Here is a 23,326-nt window from a genome sequence, read left to right as displayed (position 1 = left end):
AGCGTGACCAAGCGGTTAGAGCGCTGTAAGACTCGTAATTCGAAGGCCTCCGAGGTCAAGTCCCGCTCTGACCGCTATTTGGATTTGATCTCGGTAGTCCCGAATTCGGCTGCACTTGTAAAATAGCCAGCTGGTTCGCCTCCTACCAGTTGGGATTTTTAACCATGTTATGTTAAATCACTTTTAAATTATTCGTTTCATTATCCCTGAAAAGCTTCATAAGGGGAGAGGATAATTAATTATTTATATTTATTATTTATTTCCTCTTAGAGCGGTTTTCATTTGAGTGTCGAAAAGTAGTTGGTTTTGCACTTTCTACACGATGCGATTGGCTTAAAAGATTCGCGCCACCTTTTCATCCAATCAGAAGTAAAACCAAAGCCAATTGTGACGCGCTCGCATGCATTTTCCCGCGCTTTGCGTCAGCCACATGTAATTACTTCGAGTTTTGATTGGTTCAATGTATTGTCTGTGTCCTATGTGATTGGCCAGAGTAATTACTTTGGTTTTGGTTTTACGACACTCAAACGAAAACCACTCTAATGCTTAATCATTTCTAGTCATGGCAGCAATCAACGCACCACGGAAACGGTTTTTGTCTTGTGCAAATCTTTCTTGTCTCTGTGGCTACAGGCTGCTCGCAGTCTCTTAGTTAACTTAAAAGTTGCTGAGGTGGCACGCGTTAACACATGGACGCGAGGTGGTAGAAACTATGGCAGACTTTAAGAGAAAAGGTAGACTGTAAACAGTCCATCGTAGCTGTCATCCACCTTGCTTACTTTGTTCCCTTAATCCATCTTATTCATCTTCTAACTCTCTAGGCTCCCCGCTTGCCCCTGGCATTGCTCCCTCCAAAATCTTCCTTATCAAAGTCCCTCGTGCTGGTTGGTGCGTCAGTAAAACTTCAGACGTTGTTTGGTGATGACGCTCTTCAGCTAATTCTCCTCGACGTCCTGGATGGTTTTGTAAAATGAACTTTTAGTTGCGCTAGGAAAGACATAATCTAAACCTGTAACGCCAAGCCTTCCTTCTCGTATAAAACCAAAGCCGATTTGGCAGTGCTTCAAGGTGTTATTACTTGTTTTTGTATATTATACAAAATAAAATTTGGAACTTTTTGTTTTTCGCAATTTGAAGCGGCAAGGCCACAAGTCCCGGCGAGACAACGCGGGGACGGGTCGCCGCGATGATTTGTTTCGTGAGACATGGAAAATTTTTGCGAAAGTCCTGTTCCTGGCAGCAGAAGTTTTTTGCCCGCGACAGTCACCCTGATAATTAGTATTGCTCACTTGTTTTACCAGTATATCCCTGTGCATTACGTATCTTCGTTGTGTGTTCATTTTCAGTAACTGTGATGAAGTGAGAAAGCAAGGAGGACTTCAAACAATATGCTATCTCTTAGGAAAGGTATCATCATTTAACTCTTAGCGAAACACCCTTTTGTGGCAATGAAAGGTTGGAAGAGGCGAAGGAATGTTTAACTCGATCCGTTATGGGGAACAAAAACAATAAGAACAAGCACAATGCAGTTTTTTTTCCTGCCGGTAACACGATATCAAGATGAAGGAAAAAGTTGAAAAAGACATGAAGTAATACTCACCCCCGGCTCAATGGGAAGATAACACAGCCTTTTGAGATTAGATAACTGGTTCTTTTCATAAGATCACTTCTTCTCGTCGATATCACCTATTTATACCTCAAGCTAGGGACCATGATCAGAAAGCATAACTGCATACACACAAGATTTATAGAGTGGTTTTCGTTTGAGTGTCGTAAAACCAAAACCAAAGTAATTACTCTGGCCAATCACATAGGACATAGACAATACATTGAACCAATCAAAACTCGAAGTAATTACATGTGGCTGACGCAAAGCGCGGGAAAATGCATGCAAGCGCGTCACAATTGGCTTTGGTCTTACTTCTGATTGGATGAAAAGGTGGCGCGAATCTTTTAAGCCAATCGCATCGTGTAGAAAGTGCAAAACCAATTACTTTTCGACACTCAAATGAAAACCGCTCTATGTTGCTCGTAACCAATCATAATTAACAAGATGTATTCAAGGCTCTCTTTGTTGTATCCAGAGTGAAGACAGTACTGTCCAAGAAAGCCTGGCATGGGGGATCAAGAACGTTGCAGCCACAGAAAAGTATGGATTACATTTTTTGAGTTTATTATTATTATCATCATCTTCATCATCATTAATAATTATTATTATTCATTCAAAATATTTCCCCGATTCTGATGGGCTAAAAGCACACGTTTAATTCACCATAACCAGTCACTGATGACCAAATTTGGAAGAATTTTGTGTTTAGCGAGGAAATGACGTCAAAAATGCAGCGTTCTTGCTGGTTAATGCATCGTTAACTGAGAAGACCTGGGGACGAGGTTGACATCATTAGCAAGCATTCCTCGTTTCAAGGGTAAGAACTAGGCGAAAAAATAGCTAAAAACATGGCAAGAACAGCAAGAAGACAACTCGAAGGGCGCCATCTGCTATTTGGAGAATATTTACGGAGCTGAACAACCCTAAACGTGCACTGTCGAAGATGAACTTAACATCGATGGAACGGTAGAGGTAAGAATGTTTTAGCCATGTTTTTAAACTAGGAATTATTTTGAATGAATAATAAAACAATTATTGAATTCGGCTTTCGTATCACATGAAGAATTATTGAGATCTTGGAGGCTGTTATCCGCCTCGGCCGTACCCTCCTCGATCTCCATAATTCTTTATAAGATACTCAGCCTCATTCATTAATTGTTAATTATTATTTACCATACCGTCTATTTAATTTTAGTGTTTACGGCCCGCAATGTTTCTGGCTTCACTGTTTCAGTTTTGCTTGCATCATCATGCCGAACCCTTGAAATTGCTGCACGGAAATGGAACAAACCCGAAGAAAATAGTGGAGCAAATTCAAACGCCCACTGCTTTTAAAAGTACATTGCTATTCTGTCATTCTGTTGTATTTCTTGAACAGAAATCAAAGCGAAGTCAGTAACCGGGGTGGAATCAAAGCTTTGTGCGGACTGCTAAAGACGGCCACCAATGAGAAGGTCAGTCGTGCTCAGCAGTTAAGAGACAAATGTGACAGTTCAAGTAGAATCCATAGTTTTCTGTGGACGTAGTAGACTATAGTGGTTACCTGATAATCGGATCATCAGACATTCATTCTTCAGAGGACGGCTTCCGATACAAGGTTCGAAATGTTGGTCAACTACAAAGATTATGCAAGTATCGTTCAACCGTCTTAAATATGTTTGGTCAAATTACTGCCCCCTTGTTTGGCCCTGGAACAAATCGCTGGTTTTAGGAGACTGGGAAAGAAAGAAGTGAAGGGACGGTTGTTCTTGGAAAGAAAGTATGAGCATGCTCTCAAAACTTACAGAATTTGGTGTTCTTCTATTTTAAGGTTCAAGAGAGAGTTGTGTGGGCCCTCGGTTCTCTTGCTAAAGATCATACTAGGTATGGGCTTTTGAGATTGTTTTATTTGCTTGTGTGCGCGTTATTCTCACTTAATTATTTCGCGATTTTCGCGAAATTTGATACCCGCGAAATCTTAAAATCCCTAACAGTTCTCTAAAAATCCCTAAAAATCGCGAAATTAAATACTCACGAAATATGGCTCATGATTTTTCGCGAAATTAAGCGAGAATAATGTAGTGGGTTGCTCGTACCACTGAGCTGTCTTCATTTTTAGGTGAATACGAATGTCTTGGTTGTTTTACTTCTTTCGGTGGCATCGCCATTTATTTATTTCTTTACTTGTGTACTTTTTACATTATATAAGGGAGTAATGGGGTATCCCCCATCACCCTTCTCCCGGACCCCAGCAAGAAATCGAAATTGTTTGTGACAAAAATAAGATGTAATTAAACGTTTCGCAACAAGTTCAAAACAAACAATTTGCCGTGGCTTAAAAGTCCACCTCTTTCTGTAACTTTTCATAGCAATTGCCAAGCTGTACAAGTGTGTGGAGGTCTTAAAACCATGTGCGAACTGATATCTGTAACGAGTAGTGAAAATGTCCTGGAACGATCTTTGTGGGCATTGGGAATGCTTGCTAATGATGTCAAGTGAGTTTCAAATTTCTTTTGTTGTAGTTGTTATTTTGTTGTTTTCTGACCAATTTAATTATCCCACATTTTAGGACTTCTTGTTCAATGGATCATTTCTAAAGTACTGTATTTTTTTGTTACTGCAAGTTTGGGTAGTGGCTGATGTGAGCCTGATAGTATTCCATAGTCTGCCGTTTTCTTCATATCGTAGACTGCATGCGCATGCGTCAACGTTCCAATAATTCTCTATACTCAGTGCATTCGCATACCACGCACAATGCTAACGTTTGGTTTCAGAGATCTACTTCCCGTTTGTTTGAAAACTGTGCTCTTTCAAAACTGTGTATATAAAAAGCAACGTTCCAGCGCAATTTACCCACACAAGGACCCTACTCTCTTCGGCTGTCCCAAAGTAGACTGGAATGATTACACCTCGATGGTAAGTTTTTATGGAAGAAGCTATGTAGAGCATTCTTGGACTTTCATTTCTGTGATGACCTGGAACTACAGTCATGGACAAAAGTCTGGGGACAAATTTGCAATTGTGGGGCTTTTTTCAACTCACACATGCCTAACCCCTTCCCCCTCCCCACCCCACAAACAACGGTAGACACTTGCATCCAGAATTTTTCCCGATTTTCAACATTGTATAGGGTGGGGGGAGGGAGAACTGCAAGCAATTTTCGAAAAAGGATGCACTGTTTTAAAAGGGTTACCAGAAATTTAAGGAAAATTAATACTGCATTACTGTCCTGGACGTTTGTCGAGGATTGTAGTTAAACAGTGAAGAGTCAGTTTCTGATCTTTTCAGCCTCAACAGGGAGCTAGTTCCAACTCTCTACCAAGTTTTTGCCCGTGGTCCGTTGAAGCAAAGTATTTCCGTGAGAAATTGATTCATTGTGTTTAATTTTAGGAACCGGAATTTTATTCGTCAATATGGAGGCATCGAAAACATTTGTAAAAAGTTAGAGGATTCACCCTCAGAACAGGTATAATAATCTCCTGCAACCGTCATGTAAAAAGGGTAATGAACAAAAAAATACGTAGATGAAACTATTCTTATAAATTTGGTATTGTACAGAGAACAGGAAAGGTTCACTAAGGTTCATGTCTTATGAGTTTTTGCCCAACCCCGGAGTAAAGATTGCCATTTTTTGAGAGACCCGTTTTCCTTTTGGGGCATCACTTAGAGCGCTTGAAATGCTAATGCCCATCAATTTTTGTACTTATAACGGTTGTTACTGGTATCTCGTCAAGTTCAATTCAACCATATATCGCGTCACTGTTCAGTTAGATCATTTGTTTGTTTTGCTTGTTTTGAAGTGAACGTTGTAAGCCTATTCACTTTGTTTTTAACTCGTTGTTCCGAAGATATTGGATTAGCATTCCTTTATTTATTGTCCACCCTCTTTAAAATGTTTGTTTGTTGTTTTTGTAACAGATCCTCTATCAAGGCGCCCTAACTCTGAAGACCCTTGCTAGTAACAATCGTTACAACAAGGAAATTATGGACAAATTCGGTATCATCGGAACACTTCAAAGGTTAGCTCTTGGTCCTCATCTTTTCGAGTGTTTCCTTGTTTTTGATCGTACACATTAAAACATCAAGAAACAACCCATCTTTTTAGCACAGGAGTCTACCCGGGAGGGGTGCGAACACTCTAAATTTTAGTCATACAGGAGCTATGCTCCGCGGGGGTAGGGTGGGCTGTGGCTTGATCTCGAGGTGGTGTAGCTCAGCCCTTAAATAGGGTATCCTTTTTGGGATTGAGGGCCTATACCACTAAAGGCTTCTACCAGGCGTTTCCTGTGCCCGCTTTCCTTCATTCATGTCAACCGAACTCCCTCAAACGGCAGAAAATCAAGCCTTTAGCTGCTGCCGAGAACCTCAACTCCTTTGTTAACTTACTTGCAAAACGACTCAACTACAATCTTGGACAAAATAAATGGAAAACGTAGACTCCCCCTCCCCCCCCCCCCCCCCCCCCAAATCAGGGATGGGAAAATGGCGCGTTTTTGCCCTTCGCGCGCCTTCATCCTTGATTTGGGGGGGGATGGGGGTTTGCTGTTCCATTTTATTTTGTCCAAGATTGTAGGTATCATTTCGATCAGGATGCTGTAAATTCACCATCTGCACATCTCCCATAATACACCCTTGTTTTCTCCCCAAAACTTTGCATGAAAATTGTCTTTAATTTTTCTTGGGTATTACTGTAATATCCAGGAGAAATTAAAAAACAAAGGCAAACAAGGTGTATTGTTGGAGATGTGCAAATTGTGAATGTCATGCCAACGAAAGAAATACAAAGCGACCCGTTTAAAAAACGGTCACTCCTTTTGTCTTCATTTTTCGCTTCTGGGGCTTTAGAAGAGTTACCTTTTTTTTTTTCAATCTTAAATAGATATCTTTTAGCTCATACGTCTTATGATGTCGTGTGGGAATTTGTGCACTAATATCATAGGTGACGAATTACTCCTTAATTTTGGAGCGAAATTTCAGCGTTAATTTGTAATTTCACATGTGAAATTACTAAATTGCCATGGCAACCTGCCGTACGTCTCCGTTTCAAGATGGCGACAAAGTTTTAAAATGTCATGAATGAAGATGTCAGGGCATAAAAAGACGCTTTAGAAAACCTGAACACAAGAAAGAGCACATCAAGAAGGATTCTTAAAGGTATGTTGTCGAAAAACTCCGAAAACTTAAGCCAAAGTTCAGGTCTAAACGTTTGAGAGAGTGGAGTTCACGATCGATCGATACGATCCAGGATAAACAAGTCAAAAACCCTCGATTGCTAAGGTAATTCGTCACCCATGATATTAATAGGTAATCAAATGGTATACTCGTGAAATAAGGGAATAATTTCACTTGCGTTTTGTCCAAATCCTTGTAATTTCCCTCGCCTAAAGGCTCGGGAAATTATAAGGATTTGGACAAAACGCGCGTGAACGTCACCATTTGACTACACATACCTATGCTCGTGAAAGAAACAGTACCTCGAGTAGCGTCACATGACCAATCTGTTGTTTCACTGGGATAAAAACCTCGCCCTCCCAAAACAAACGAACCAAACATTCAAACTTATATCTGTGATATGTGGTAGTTTGAATGTTAGAAGGAACTTATAATTGTCCTTAATCACTTTAGTAAGGCTTAGCATCATATTGTGACACAAGTGCGACTCTTTCCCATCGATAACACCAATATCTTTGGTGGAAATAGTAACTGCGTTCTATTGTAATATCAAGCACTCTTATTGCAGGATTATGACAGACGAGTCACTGATGCTAGGTGTAATTGCACGCCGTGTTTGCCTGGATTTATTACAACGACTCGGCTCAGCGGCCAGCGGTCTCCCAGCAACAAGTCCAACAGCTCACACGTCTGTCACTAGAACCCAGGGAAGCTCGACCTCATCTGTCAGCGTCAAGAAGGAAGAGCCTGAGGTCAAACTAGTCAACGGAGTAAAGGGTAGTGATGAAGATGATGACCTACCCCCTCTCGGAGGAGATGAGGACATTGATAAAGAAAATGCCCCTGCGCGGGGTGTCAGCGTAACCTTGTCATCCAACACATTTGCTAAATCCACTTTAAGACAAATCCCAGCCCCGCAAGTGCCTCTAAGAATTAATGTCGCTTTAGAAACACCGAGGAATCAAGCCGCGCCTGATGAGGATGGAGATGTAGCGCCATATAGGTTGGTTGTGACTTATGTATGCTCGATTGTGAAAACGTCTTACTTGAAAATCATAAACCAGCGAGACCCAAAGGCTTTCTGGGAAGTGTTTACGGCGATAAGTGTATTTGCGTAATTGCGTAGTGAAATTCGTCTTCTGGTAGGGTGATTTTACACATCCTCGTCAAATCTAATCTTGTGACGCCTGGCATTTGTCTGTCCTTACATGTCCTTACAGTTTTTTTTTCTTTAATGTCATCTAGGGTGCATCCTAAAACAGTTTGGTCACAGACCAGGGATCTGGTGCGAGTTTGCGTGAAGTTGCGAGGTGTGAATGAGCGAAAAGTGCAAACCGAGATCACTGACAGCAGACTTAAGTTTAGGTAATTACCCAATTAGATCGTAAATTCAGCGTGTGCTGCCTAGACTCGTGAGCTGTGGCCAGGTTGCCATAGTAACCTTACTTATTAGGAGATTTTTTGCCCTCTTCTGAAAGGAGAGAGGGGAGGTATTCCCGGGAATTTTTGGTAGGGTGTGTGCCGCCCGATTTTCCAATTCCTTGTCCTTTATCAGACTAAAAAAAAATATTATTTTTAACACCCGTTTTCAGACTGAGCCTCTTAAATCCATACCCGTTTCAGACCTTGTGTAGGTAGAAATTAAGTCATCATGATATTTAGACTAGAGCTCAAACAAAAAGATTTCTTAAAATCCATTTCGAAGGATATTACTCTTTGGTTCTAACTCATGTGGAATCGAAACAAACACGTTCATACACTCTGGTAGTTTGCTCGAAACCCAGACCCTATTCCAGACCAAAATGGGCAAAATCTATGCCCGTTTTCAGACCGAAACGGCACGAAAACCCTACCCTTTCGGGCGGCACATACTTATATCGCTTACATAAGGGAGTACATTTTGCCCGCGCTGATTCAGTGTGAATAAACTTTTTACTTCATTCCACCCTGAATACTTCAGTGAGCGCTGAGTTTATTAGCTGGTGTCGCTTTTCTCTTTGTCCCTAGAGCACGTATGGGCCACTCTCTATATGAGCTAGACTTGGAACTGTTCGAGGATGTTAACTCACAGGTAGGAAATAGTTTTGTGATCAGTAGACAAAGATGTGAGTATGAAATACACTGAACTCACGACGTCCCAGCTACAGTTGGGCGCTGTAATCACTGAGCAACCTTAGCCGATCGCTCTTAAGACTCCAATATTAGGGTGGATTTCCACTGTCGCATAATGTTACGTGCGCACTCGCATAAACAGAGTAGAGGCAATGTATGGAAGGCCGCGCGGGAACGTAAATACGCGCGACCTTTCATACATTGCCTCTATTTTGTTTACCAGCGGAAAATTTACGTGCGAACGCGCGTAAAAATTACGCGACAATGGAAATCCACCTTTAGAGTAAAATGGAAAAGCAAAGCCCCATCCCCCTGAGATCAAGGATAACGCCGCGCGAAAGTCAAGACGCTCCATTTGCCCGTCCTTGATTTTGGAGAAAGGGTGGGGGGAGGGGTCTAAATTTTCCATTTATTTTGCCCAAGATTGTGGCACCCAATCATCTGAGGTAACCAGTTCGGCATTACTTCCATTTGTTTTGATCGAAACAACAACAGTCTTCATCGACTCCCTGTTAGAATTATTACACGACAATGTTATATACAAGTTTAAGATAACATAACGAGGCAGTTAAGTAATTTATTGGAGCTTAGAGGCTGAAGGAACCGGAGATTTTTTAGTTGGCCCCTAATACTATTTAAGTTCATTTTTTTAAGAAAAGAGAAGCAGGGACGAGAAAAACTGGGCCCGGAAAATTGTGCATGGTAGTGTTTCAATTAATAAGATGTTTATATTCAGTTCTTTTGGAGTATTGATTCTGACAGCAAATAACGCTTTATTTCTTTGGCAAAATATAATATGCTGATGCGTTTTAAGAGACGCGTAATATAAGGAATATAAAAGATTTACTGCCTGAAATTTTTGGCACAAAAAGTCACTTATCGATTCTTCGAGCTCATTGAAGGTTTTTTTCCTTTTTAGTTCTTCCAGCAAAGAGGGGATGGTGTTACAGTGAAGGGTGCCGAGGTTCAAATTCTGCTGAAGAAGAGAAATCATGCGGTCTGGACGCGGCTGCAGAAGAGCAAAGAAAAGGTAAGTGACAGACCGATTGGTGCTAGGCGAGAAACAAGTAGTATGCGCGAACAGGAACTATCTTGCCACAGCCTCTGCAACATCTGCAGAAACTATTTTGCTGCGGCCTCTACAGCATCTGCAGAAACTATATTGCGGACGCTTTTTTCCTCTTCACTACAGGGTAACGCTAACTTGTTGTCGCCAATAATGTAGCTCCGTCGATATAACCAAATTTTTGTGACTAGCGGACAAACTTTCCGAGTATGCGAGTTTCTAATCCGTCAGCAACAGGCTCGCTCTTCTAAAACCTTTCGAACCCGTCCCGATCCGAAAATTCTTTCTTGACAGCCCTAGCAGTAAACAACTTTAGATTTTGGCGTTGACAAAATTGAAAAAAAAAGCGTAGAACACAGTTTTGTTTGACACTGACTTAACTGTTTTAATAACCAACCCATAAAGACTCAATGTTCTTTGTTAGTAAAACGATAAAGCTCTTTCTTTTAAAATTACATGACTCGGTCTGCTACTTATATGCTACGTTATAATTCACTAAAATGGAGAGGGGTGGAGGGGAGAAGTCTCTGCTACGTTAACGTGAAGTCGCACTTTTCTGGAGTCGTTTTGCTTTTCTTCACTTGGTGCACACAGCGCATGTCAGCTCTCGGCCGGAAACATACGGCAGACATGGCAACGAACCGCATGACCCTTCCACAAGGTACAACAGGGCGCCATCTTTTCCCGCGTGGCTTCCGTGAACGAACTCCGCGTCTGCATCAATGCACACGAAATCACCAGATTTCTTGTGGTTGTAGTGCCATGACATCAAATACCCATGATACTGCTCGGTCCAATCAGAAGGACAGTCATTCCTTGCGGGTATCATAATCTGAGAGGCACGTGTCTTGATGTAACACACTGCACATGGCACGTCGTGATTGTGGAGGCTGCCCTTGAATGGACTAAAAGAGTTAACCTCATATTCAGTACCATACATAAAGGAGGTGGACTGAAAACCTTCCTTGTACTTGTCGTACTTTGGTTTGTTTGGCAGGCAAAGGTACTGACCACCACCACCGTAATGGTTGAAGTAGCCGCTTCCAACAAATCCTGAATGACAGAAAAAAGTTTCAAGTTATGAGAAATTTTAACCTTTCAGGCAGTTGAACAGGCACTTGTTGTTAGGTAAAGGGAACGGGTGCTCAGGGCGACTTTTATCTCTTCGTTGGATCAGTTCCGACTGGAGCAACGGAAATTCGATCGTTTGGAGAAAGAAAATTTGCGAATCATTTACTCTTTTCGGAACGCTTCTCTGGTACTTTAAAAAAAATTACCGTTTTTGTGGTCTTTTGTTGCTAAGCTTTTTTTGAAATAATAGTATGTCTCGTGGTGAACTAAACAACGCTAAAGAAAAACTGTACTTTAGGACACATTATGCCTTTGGTGATAAAGTCTTTTATTAAAAGGGTGCTGTAAATATTTTTCGTTTATCGTATTGGCTACGCTTTTAAAAGTTCCTCCTGTAAAGGTGGATTTCCACGGCGGCGTCATTTTTACGTGCGTGTACGCACGTACATTTTACGCGTGTTAGTAGAATAGTGGCAATGTCTCAATGAAGGTCGCGTGTAAACGAAAAAGTGTCTACGTTCACGCGCGGCCTTTCAAACATCGCTTCTATTTTGTGAACGCGCGTAAAAATTATGCGACCGTGTAAATCCACCCTAAGACGCAAATGCAGCACCCATTCGTGACGAATAACCCAATTAGCTATTGACATTGTATAACTGAAGGAGATTAGTTTTTTTCTTTCAACTTCTTTCATCACTCTTAAATAGTTGTCAAGCTGCTTTGAGCCGGTGGGGTTTTTGCTTTTCGTTTCTAAATGCTTGCTCCCCTTTGATTCTTCTGGAATTCTGGTTATTACCTTCATAAACTGTCTGAGTGTTGTTTGGACAGCTTCGTTTCCCCCAGTGTACATACTTGACCCCGGACCGTCCGTTTCCCTGTTCTCCCTGTTCGCCTTTAGGCCCTTGAGATCCATCCAATCCAGGCCTTCCTACGTCACCTTTGTCACCTTTGGGACCCTGTGGGCCGGGAGAGGGCTTGTTGGTTCCAGGCCTTCCCGGGTCGCCTGTAAGATGCGCCAAGGAATAAGAAAAAGTTTAGCAAAGTGACACCAGGTGGTATACATAACGTGACGTCTTCTGCTAAATGTTTCTCAACTTCTGAAACTTTCATCATTCTCTCTTTCGCCATAACGTATTGCAGTCCAGTTTATTTATTAAATTTATTTATTTTTTTATTTGTGATTTAGGCGGTGTGATTGTATTTTCGACGAATATGACAGACATCTGTGTCTATCAATCTAGATCTTATATCATATATATTGAAATGGGCGGAATACTCTAGTAATAATAAAAGTACGTCAAGCGTTCGCTGTGACTGTAAGGAGGAAGGCACTTTTTTTCCTGGGCGATTATGAGGCTGTGCAATTTTGGAGGGTTTGCCTTGATGTCTTGCACTAGGGCGTGACGGATACCTGTATGTTAAGAATTCGAGTTAATATTCAAGTTGAGCAACTTTAAAATTAGCGTACCTTTAATCCCTTGGCGACCTTGTTTTCCCGGCGTCCCAGGGTCACCTTTTTTTCCGCGTGTTCCCGGGGTGCCTGCTTCACCGTCTTTTCCAGCGGGACCGCGTTCTCCAGGGGATCCAGGAGGCCCAGGTGGCCCGGGCGGTCCTGCGGGGCCTTCTCTACCATCGCGGCCATCCCTTCCTTTGAGTTTAAAGAAGAAATTTAAAGTGGAAATCGTTTTAAATCAAGCAAATGTCATGAATATTATTTGCAGACTTGAACCTCCCGTAAACGTTGCTTAGAATGCTTTAGTGATTTGGCCCACAGGGGCTCTATGCTCTCCATTTCTAACTTAATTAGTGCTTCGTGCTGTAACCTGTGAGCAGAGTCTCCTTTGTCTTCCTGTTGATCAAGAAGGAGTGCCTGAATTGGGTCAAGCCTTTGAAGTCGCTGAAGGTCGAACTTCTGGACTAGCCAATCTTGTTTTTCTCTCGTCAAACTGGTTTTCCGAGTGCGCGCATCCGTTTATTGATAACCGGACGGATCTACAGCTGTTAACTGAGCCCGCCTGACCAAGCACACGGCCATGAGGCCTGGGTTTGAAACTGTATCCTAGCAACATATAGCGCATGCGCAACAAAGATCTTACTCGATTCTTGAAGAGTCTTTCTTCAGTACGCCACAATCGAGCAAGTGAGAGAAAGACTCTGATAGCAGGGTGTTTGTGTCAAAACAGTAACAACTAAATTAAGTCGAAAATTCTCTCGTTTCGTCAAGTTGCTCTAACTTTTGAGCCGAGGACCAAATCCTTCGGTGTGACTACTCAAATGAAATCTCTTCAGTAGTTTTTCACACGGTGCTCCTTTTTTTTTTCATCATTTTACGAACCAAATTGTAAAATTGTTTCTGAATGTTTAGTTTAGCTCTCTTTGGAATAGGAAGGGTTAACGACGTATAGTCGCTGGTAATGTATACCTCGAAGGAACGCTAGGAACCACCAGTCCTTAGGCGGAGTTGGGAGTGAAGTTGGTTCATTAGCTTGGTCGAGCCTGTCAATGAAAATTAAATTGATTCGTTATAGGACAAAGAATGCATGAGACAGTAATAAATATGCGACATTTGCCGATATTGAATTAAGTTAGGTGGTCATGAATTGATGACTGCAATTTATGCAGGGGCAATGTTGGAATGCAAATTTAATCACTTGGTTACTCCTGGATTGTGAGAAAACAGATGCACAAATTCTTCGAGATTTGGGAACTGAGTACCACTACAGGAACTATCCCTTAACGTCTATCTTTAGAGATTCGTCAAGTTAACCCTTTAAACCCTAAGATCAAAATTTGAATTCTCATTTGTTGCCCCTATTCATTTCCTACAGAAGTAGTGGGGAGAAGTTGATGAAATATCAAGCAAATCCATCTTGTGTGATAATGTCCGTAATTCTCATGACCATTCTGTTTTTTCAAAGCATTGATATTACAAGGAGAAATTTGATGCTGATCACTCTTAGGGCTGAAAGGGTTAAGGTTGATTTGGAACTGACTTGTACTGCATTTGCTGTCCTTTAGCCTTCATTGGTAATAATAACCTTTATTTATTACCTTTGGCGATAAGAATTACGGTAATATTACAATAAAAATTCAAAACACTACATATTATATATACATATCAAATTAAGTTAAGTTTAGCACCTCTAGGAATAAATGATTGTTTGTGCCTAACAGTGCGTGATACAGGTATTCTGAGGTGCGCTGGGTTAGTCTTACAAGATCTTAGATTATGGCCATGATCCACTCGCTTTTCTAAAAAACGGTTACAAGGATGTGCTTCAGATTCTAGGATACGTTTAAATTCTTTCCTCGTCAAATTCTGACGCCTAGTTACAAGTGACTCAACAGTGTCCCTAGGGAGACCAATGACATTTAGACATCTATTCTGCACTCTCTGTAGATCTTCTTCGAGGTAAATGGGCAGCCCTCCCCAGACAGGCGAAACATATTCTAAAACAGGTCTCCCCACCTATAGATATATGGTGGTTTCCCCACCTATAGATATATCTCGCAAACTGAACGAAAAACGCGGCAAAAGTATCGCCTTTATGGGCAAAGAAACTCTGTGATAGCTTATTGAAAATATGAAAGTAAAAGACCACCTTTAAAGTTACCTTTCTTTCTCGGCATTGTTCAGACGGTTTTCCAAATCTAAATCTGCCATCTCTAATCGTGTATCATCCTTCAGAGATCTTCTTTCACGGACGTTCCTCTCTAATGGAATGTTAGTGTTTTGCTTTTCATGCCTCTGCAATCTGTCCAACCTCTCTTCCAGCATGGAAAGGCGCTGATTCACGAGAAAGTAGTTGAATAGCAGAAATATGCCACACACCACGCACGCTGTTACACCACACAGGACTGTCATACGAGCACTAGAACCTGTTTGCCTCTTCTGCGCGATTTTGGCGTCCATTGCCGTTTAACTCAAATAAACACGGTTTCGGTGTCTGTACAACTGTGGGCGACGTGATGCAACCCCTTAGTGGGCGCTGTCTTCGATTCCGGTGTGCTTTTACCATTATGCACTTAGCATCTTAAGGACGTTTTTGACGAGATAAAGATTTGTAAGACACCTCAGTTATCTATAGAACCTTATATTTTGTCGTCGATGCCGATATCAACTGAAATATTGATAATTTTCCTCGGTCAATTCTGATAAAGTTGCGTCGATTGCGTTTTGCGGTTAACTTCAGCAAGATGGTTACACGCGAGGGAAATTTTGACAAAAGAAAGGTTTGCCATATAACACGCGAGGTAAATTTTCACGAAACAAAGGCTTGCTATGTAAACACCAATGCCAGTAGCTTAGAAGAGTCTTTGTCTGTTGTTTTCTAAGTATTTTGTCTTGTTTTGGTTCGGTCTGCTCTTTCTCTAGTTTTTTTTTTTAATATATCCGTTTGTAACTTAAAATATCAGTAAGCCTAGATCTTAAGGGGCTACAACAGTGGATCGTTTTCAGGGAAACTGATATTTTGTTTAAAACAAACTTAGAACCGACGTTGCAGCTCTTTTTCATTATGACACTTCTACTAATGAAATGTTGGTAGGGTTTAATGAAGTGAATAGGTACCAATTGATAACAAATTCATTAACACGCTTTTTTTTCACTATTTCACCTTCTGTCAGATTTTTTCAAAAAAATATGTATCAAATTTCTATTTGTAAAATTCTGAAAAACAAAACTCCCTACAAAAGTAGTGCTATAGAGATTTTATTTGAGGGATAACACTCATACGCAGACTTAGCCAATAGAACCAGTTGACAACTTAATAGATCGTACTTGTGAAAGTACTGCTGAATAGGTTTCGTTTGAATGTTCACACCTTAGAATTTCGTCCACAGACTCATAAAGCATATTAAATAGTATTAAAAAGCACTGCTGAAAAGTTTTCATCAAGAACAATAAACAGTACCATGTGAAAGTACTGCTGAAGAGGTTTCTTAAGTGAATGGCCACACCATATTTTTCGCTCTCAGGTTCAAAAGTAAGAACCGCCTAACTCATCTTTCCAGTGAAACGCTTTTAACCGTACGGACTTTCAAAAACAACTGTTTTTCAGTGTTTGTCTGAGCATGAGGTCAGAGGAATAAGATAATGTAAAGAAAAAAAATTTTAAAAAAAACCAAGCAAACAATATTTACTACTGACGTTTGAGTAAGCACCAAGACCATTTCTGTCTCAAAATTTGCATTTCGCTCAGCGTGTATTTGCATCGAGCACTCCTGTGAACACGCGAAGCAACACATTATTATATTTGTTTCTTTGTTAATTCTATTTTCTCCCTTTTTTCGCCTTAGTTGCCTTATGTTAGTATTGATTTTGATCGATGGGAGGTCTGGTCATCATCCGACGAAGACGAGGAGGCTGAAGGCGCTCGCCAAGCACCGACAAACCTGAACAATACCCGACGTCTGTCCAAAGATAAAGAAGAAAGCAAACAAGTGTTCCTTCCCGAGATGCTGGATAGTGATTCTAGTTTAGATTCTGACGAGGAAGAAAGAATTCCTTCTGATGTAGATTGCCTAAACTTCTACTGAAGAGTTTAACAAAGGTGATGGAGGCTTAGAAAGAGAAACAAGGACAAAAGCCGCCTTCTGCAGGCTTGTCATCGAAGCTCGCCAGCAGTAGTAAGGATAAGTTCGCAAGGCTGTTAGTCAAGATGCTTTTATTTTATCAACCTTTGCTCTCTCAGAAGAGCACAAAAACAAGGAAAACACACCACGCAACGTACATGCATTTTACAAGTGTCACCTTGAATTCTCTAGCGTTCTAGACCAGTCGGTTTTTTTAATCTTAATCTTGATATTCGTGCCAGACTGTAGAGAGCCGCAAAAATATGTATATGTTGGGATTTGGTGCGCCTTTGGACACCGCAACAATACGTTTAAATCCCTGTTCAGAACGAATTCGATATACGGAACTGGCATTCTGTCCCTGCTGTCACGAAGCTCTTCGAAAACCGTCTTATGTCATTCGTTCTTCTTGGCACGAAGCTCTGCGGTTTCTGAGGGCTGGGGTTATTGTTTCTATTGTTTATCATCCAATACAGCTCTGTTAACTGTTCAGCAGTTCCTCTGTTCTGGTTAAGATTTATGGGAACAAATGCTGCTGCGGTCTAGGGACTCTCTATGTTAACGTCTGCTTTCCCTGAGTTTAGGTTTAACCCTTTAAGTCCCAATAGTGATCAACATCAATTTTCTCCTAAGGATATCCATACATTGTCAAGAGAAATTGTTATGAGAATTAATAAAATGATCACCAAAGAGAAAATGCCTTGATCTTTTATCAAATTCTCTTAACTAATTCTTAAGGGAAATGTATAGAGACCCGTTTGGAGAATTTGTATGTGGATGTTGGGGCTTAAAGGGTGCATTAGTAGTCGTGAGTCTTACAAGGCCAAATGCCAGTAAGAGTTTTATATGTGGCCACTCGAAAGAATGTTTCTTTTTTGTCAAAAATCAGCAGTCGGTTAAATAATGCTGTCAAAGCTGATAAGAATTGGAATAAGGCAATATATTTAGTTACAGATTTGGTTAGGAGGGAACTGCTGTTTAAACTCTCTTTTATTCTTCAAAATTTTTGGCTCCGGAATTAATGTAAGTAAAGTTAGGTTAATACAATAGCTCATGTTACAGTCAATCTTATTTTGTAAGATTTTAATATTTTGCAAACCAATGTGTAAATAATAAATTAAATTAGTTTTTTGTTGTGGTAATGTATTGCAGTTTGGAGTCGTCCTAACCTTTTCAGGGACTGAGAGCTTGTCACAATGGGGTTTGAACATTCTAAAAGCTGACGGCTCCATGGCTTTGGGTGAGCGATCGCTTTCTATTTTCATGTCAGTCCTTAAGCCCGAGTCCTGTGAACCAGTGCAAGGCCCTAAAAGGCGGTTCTCAACCTCGTTCCCAGGGTTCCCTCCTACCCTGCCAAGAACAATCTATGTATATATCAGTTACTTTTGTATTAAGCATAGATCCAAGTATAACTTAAGGCAGTCTGATTTCTCCGCTGCCAGGTACAACACGGTAATATATGGCAAGCACTCCCTCCGCCACTTGGGGTCCAATCTCTGGGGAAAATTATCCCCAGACTTGAGAGAAGTTACCACCTTAAAATGTTTCAAAAACAAAATACGTACATTAGATATAGTTACACTAATGGATGCAAGTGTTGTCATCTCTGCAATTCGTAGACATATTTGTCATACTGTAAATATTGTTAATGTCATTAATTTTTTTTTATACCTGCGCTTATATGTAAATATTTTTTTACTTTAATTTATATTTATTTATTTTGTGTCCCCTAATTAGCAAAGGTTTTTAACCTAAGCTAGGAGGCTTCTTTAGACACCTTAATAAAGTTTCTTCATCATCATCATCATCATCACCGTAGGAGAGAGAACCTGGGAACGAGGTTGGGCTGTTCTTACGTAATCCGAGGTCTTTCTCAATCAACTCCTTTATAGTGAACTCACGGGATTTCTTTCCCACTTCAGAAAGTCTAGGGAGAATGGGTACAAGCTTTGTGTGCAGGGATTTCTTGGATCCTTTGGGTGGACAAGCGTTAGTTATGATTGGTCAATGGTATTCAAGGCAGCCATTAACCAATCGTAAGGAACGCTTGTCCACCGATCTGATCCCAGAGATCGTTGCGCCGAAAGCTTTTACCCATTCCCGTTATAGTTTTTGGAGTGGGGAATCGTGAACTGTACCAATTTGAAAGTGATGACGCAGAGTCATCGAAACGTCAATCAACATTATACTTTCGCTGAGTTTCACTTTCTGTTCGTTTTGTTTGTTTCTTGTTGTTGTTGTTGTTTTTTCTCTTTTACCTGTCTCCCTATGGAACACCATATTGTGTAAACCTCAGAGGGTGTCCTGGGTGTTTTGGGCTGATAGGATCCTATGCCAAACCCCTCATTCACTTCAAACCCGGCAACAGGCCAGTTTCCCCACTGAAACAGACTGGTAGTCAGTCTGCAATTGAGCAGTTTGTGAACGAGTTTACCTAACTTTTGCTTAAATCTGTTGGAGAGGTTTTTTTTAAGAGAGAAAAAAAAAGTCACAAAAAACCAGCCTCGAGAGTTGACAGATTTATTGAAATTGCATTCAACTGAGACTTCCATATTCTTGAATGAATATTAGATTTACATACACCAATGCTAAGTGATTCACTGGCATTTCACAAGACTCGTGATTCCTTGTCTTATCTGAGAATTCCCTCTGTAGTACAGAACAGGGTTGATACCAGAGCACAGTGTAGCCAGGGTAAAGTACAAGGGCTCTGCAAAGGGACTGAGATCCATGCGAAGAATGCTCGACACAACCACTAACAAACCTACAGGAATAATAATTATGCCTAGTAAAACAACAACATGGCGAGTGAGGATGGTTAGTTTGCGCTCCATGGCGTTTCCGTGGCCGTTTCCTTGGGCGCCTCCTTCAACCATGTTTGCGACTCCATTGTTGTGCTTGCGAAGCACCAGTAGGGTGAACAGCTGAAGGACGATGATCAGGGACGAACAAATCACCATGTAGCATGCCTCAAAGAGCTCGACCACCTTTCGAGGAAAGAGGGCAATTTGTTTTAGGATCACCATTGCCAACGTAATGAGCCACACTCCACAGCAAGCTGTTATAATGTGGCGATTTTTGATAACCACTTTGTACCACATCGGTTTGGAAACAGCCAAATACCGATCTACGCTCATTACGCCAAGAGTTCCCACCGTAGAAAATAGACAGAGAAAGAAAGAAACAACCATGATGGGATTATCCCAGTCACTTTTATTGGCACAAGCTCGGCCAGTAAGGAGCTCTTTGATCCTGAAACTCACGTACAATGGGATCACCAACCCCGACCACAAGACATCGGTCGTGGTCAAACTGCAGAGAGAACAAAGCCCTGCACGTAATTGAAGCTTGCCTTTTATAAACATCAGCAGTACAAACCCGTTTGACAGGAAACACCACAAAGCCAACAATATAGTAATCGGAGTAAGAGCAAAGTTCGAGTAATAAAAGTAGTTAAGCTGCAGTGTCTGTGAAACTCCTTCGAAGAAGCACGGTCGGCCTGTTTCGATGCCCTTTTCGTCGGCAATATTCTCCATCTTCACTCTGCAGAGAGAATGATAAAAGACACCGTTAATTCGTTGGTACCAGCTTCTTCACGCTTTATACTACTACATGAGAAATTTCTGCAATTTTATTGGCTTAGAGCAGTGGTATTTCAGCTTAATTTTAATACCTACATGTGAAAATTACAAACCTTTTGTGGGTAGTAGTATATTAAGCAAATAATAGCATAATTTGTACGTCATATTTGGCATAAATACTACTCGTGATATTTCAAAATTGTCTCAAACTTCACTCGCCTAAGGGCTTGTGAAATTACGTATAACAATTTTGAAATATCACTCGTGGTATTTATGCCAAATATCACTAGAAATCATGCTATTACCTATACTAATGAATTGCAAAAATACCATTGTTAAGGCTCACCATACTAGCCGGGTCTCAAACGGTTTAACTGTCAGCCATGAAACATCTCGCAAAATTCAAGTCAAACTATAAATGGCAAGGCTGATCAAACAGCTATGTAATGATGGGCATGAAGATTGACAGCAAATTTAACTGCCGGCAAGCAGTTAGTGTATTGTATAACCTTGTATTATATATATTGTATTGACACCGTCCAGTACCCCTCTTAAGCTAAGTCGACGACCTATCCTGGATCCTTAGATGCCTTTTAGCAGCGGAAAGTAAAAAAAGTTAAAGCTATTCCATAATCAAAAAAAGAAAGAATTGAAACAAGTGGTTGGTACAGTAAATAAAATGTTTCAGAAATTGTTTAACCATGAGATTTGCAAACTCTGCTGTTATGTGATGAATTTGTTTAGGAATTTTAGGTCGTACGAACAACTCAATCAAAAGCTTGTCTGCATCACATCGATCTTTTTTAGATGAAGATAGATAGTTTATTCAACTTAAAAACTTGCAGCCAAAGGGACGAATTGCGATAAGGTTACAAATGAAATAATTTACAACTGCAATGATTTACAACAAACTAAAGAAAGATAAACCATCATCATTTACAATTTTAAAGCCATTACAAAATCCGAAATTCAAAAGCATGCGTCGTTTTAACCCATTTCTCACTGTTTGAAAATGAACTCAAGGCTCTTTTGTCCGGTTGATGGAAATGTAAATAGCTAAAAACTTCGACACGGTTTTAATGTAACTTCATTTAGCTAGGGATGGCCGATAGTGACGCTCGTATTATATACATTCGACTCCCGATAACTCGAACCTTCAAGGGAAATCGAAAAAAGTTCGATTTATCGGGAGCTCGAAGAAAATAGACGGGAGTAAGGGAAAAAAAAGTTTTTACTGCATAGTGAACATTTTAATCACATTTAATGGTCTTTAATTGTAGAAATGTCAAGTGAAAATTAAAAGATACTTCTAGATTATAATCAGAACGTAATGTAACAAAACATTGCCGAAATAGTGCATGCGTTTTACTGTTTTGAGAAGTAAATCTGTTTCACGTTAGATTTGTGAAAAACAATATCAGCCTCCACTAGTATACTATATGCCTACAACACGTCAATGGGGAAATTCAAAATTCAATGTAGAGCCACTAGACTGTTTTTTCCCGACTTTTAAGGGCTTAAAACATGGTTCGAGTTAGCGAGGGTAAAATTAATTAGAAATGATCTGAGGGGCAACAAAAACTACTTCGAGTTAGCGGGAGGTTCGAGTTATCGAGGGTTCAAGTTACCGAGGATAAAATTACAGTTAAAATTATATGACGGAAATCCAGGGGAAATCGATTTTGGTTTCAGTTGGCGCCAGGTGCGAGTTAGCGAGCTAGGGTTCGAGTTATCGGGAGTCAACTGTAATTTGGCTGTATATCTATAACTTTTTACCCTGAGGGGTCTTGGTATAGGCAAGCATCTGTTTGAAAATGCAACTAAGGAACTTACTAAGAAAAACATCTGAAACAGTAAAAAGCACTAGACGACAATTACCAAGAGGGAAGAGATTACTCCTGCAGGCAGCAAGACGACTTTCAAGGCAATTGGTTACTTCATCGCATCTAAAGAACTTTGAATCCTTCTGGCCAGACTGTACTTACTCCGTTTCTTCTTGCCAAGAAGTATTTCTCTTCACGAGTACCTATTTTGATCAAACCGCACGCCTTAAAAAAAAAAATTACTGACTGGAAACAACACATAATTAATTCCTGACGTTAATCTTCATGCTTTTTACTAGACAATTAGGACCGAAAACCTTAGAATTAATTTCCTGTAATAATGTTTTCAAAAAAATAACACGAAAAAGAGTAAAACGATCGGAAATAAGAATACTGTGAGAAACTTGAACGGGAAACATCGGAGATAAATTAAAAAGGAAGGAATCGAGTCAGGGCTGAGAAATGAAATCGGTAGCGTTAGGAAAAGGCAGAAAAGCAGTGTAAAATATTCTCGAATTATGTATTTCGATTAAAACTGCCAAGAAACAAATCTCTTTCAAATCAGATAATCCGCACCAGTTGTTTTAAGTTTAAGTTTTCCAGGAGTATTAATTTATCAAGTCAAGGAATTAAAACACAGAAAAGTCTTCAAAAATCCAGAAATTACTAGAAAGAGACCAGGAATTTGTCAGAACGAAAACGTATCTGAATCTCTGAATTTAAAATCAGAACCACATTTCTCGAACATAGCCGATGAAAATCCACTCTGCTCGCGCTTAATCTCTTTAAACAATTTTTTTTAGGGGATTAGTGATGAGTTATTTATAGGAAATAGCTGAACAATTTACGTTCAAACCCCAGGTGCATGCATGTGCAATGTTCATGGGATAACACATCCATTAGATAAATCATTACATTCTGCTTAGCTGTCATGCAGATGTTGTTGGTATTGCAATAAACTGGCCTAACCGGTAAAATGATGCTTGACGGTAAGTGGTTCAAAAAAGCGTAACAACTAGTAATAATTGCAAATTTGGGGAGTTCGTTGGATGGGAGGGGGTGGGGTTTGGTTGCGAGTGGTAGTCTAAGTGAGTGCAAAACGCGAGGAGCTTGTAAGTTTGAGAAATGAAAATCAAACACTTTTATCAATATAAATATCAGCAGCTGTCTTTATCGGTGTTATTGTTTATCCTTCCACTTTACGACTCGTTACTATTTAATTTTTCCTAAAAAATGCAAGAGCGTCCTGTACTTTTTACTTTTACTTGGCTTAGCCTCTAGGCATAAAAGTACATGTAAATAACGGCAGATCAAACACTGACTATGATCCTCAAGATAT

The 23,326-nt window shown here is 40.3% G+C and overlaps 3 protein-coding genes across 3 annotated transcripts in view; 1 reads left to right on the top strand and 2 right to left on the bottom strand.

Annotated features, from left to right (window-relative positions):
• The window catches only part of LOC140928362 (uncharacterized), a 48,748-nt gene extending 30,450 nt beyond the window's left edge, over positions 1 to 18,298 (top strand). The window contains exons 32-43 of the mRNA XM_073378102.1: positions 1,347 to 1,407; positions 2,085 to 2,149; positions 2,988 to 3,063; positions 3,420 to 3,472; positions 3,958 to 4,083; positions 4,979 to 5,054; positions 5,507 to 5,607; positions 7,329 to 7,763; positions 8,006 to 8,125; positions 8,768 to 8,831; positions 9,792 to 9,902; positions 16,308 to 18,298. Coding sequence (XP_073234203.1) covers positions 1,347 to 1,407; positions 2,085 to 2,149; positions 2,988 to 3,063; positions 3,420 to 3,472; positions 3,958 to 4,083; positions 4,979 to 5,054; positions 5,507 to 5,607; positions 7,329 to 7,763; positions 8,006 to 8,125; positions 8,768 to 8,831; positions 9,792 to 9,902; positions 16,308 to 16,547 — 1,528 coding nt within the window. The 3' untranslated portion in view covers positions 16,548 to 18,298. The remainder of the gene's footprint in view (positions 1 to 1,346; positions 1,408 to 2,084; positions 2,150 to 2,987; positions 3,064 to 3,419; positions 3,473 to 3,957; positions 4,084 to 4,978; positions 5,055 to 5,506; positions 5,608 to 7,328; positions 7,764 to 8,005; positions 8,126 to 8,767; positions 8,832 to 9,791; positions 9,903 to 16,307) is intronic.
• On the bottom strand, positions 9,418 to 13,078 carry LOC140928192 (uncharacterized). The gene is made up of 4 exons (XM_073377905.1): positions 13,030 to 13,078; positions 12,478 to 12,657; positions 11,806 to 12,012; positions 9,418 to 10,991 (listed from the first exon to the last, which is right to left on the bottom strand). The coding sequence occupies exons 1-4, from the start codon at positions 13,076 to 13,078 to the stop codon at positions 10,516 to 10,518; spliced, it is 912 nt and encodes a 303-aa protein (XP_073234006.1). The 3' UTR covers positions 9,418 to 10,515.
• Positions 18,299 to 19,180: 882 nt separating the features above from the next.
• Positions 19,181 to 20,119, bottom strand: LOC140926076 (cannabinoid receptor 1-like). Its single transcript, XM_073375874.1, has one exon. The coding sequence runs from the start codon at positions 20,117 to 20,119 to the stop codon at positions 19,181 to 19,183; it is 939 nt and encodes a 312-aa protein (XP_073231975.1).
• Positions 20,120 to 23,326: the final 3,207 nt, after the last annotated feature.

The sequence above is a fragment of the Porites lutea genome, chromosome 2 (assembly GCF_958299795.1).
Source record: "Porites lutea chromosome 2, jaPorLute2.1, whole genome shotgun sequence".
Lineage (NCBI taxonomy): Eukaryota > Metazoa > Cnidaria > Anthozoa > Scleractinia > Poritidae > Porites > Porites lutea.
This window is presented reverse-complemented; position numbering and strand designations above follow the sequence as displayed.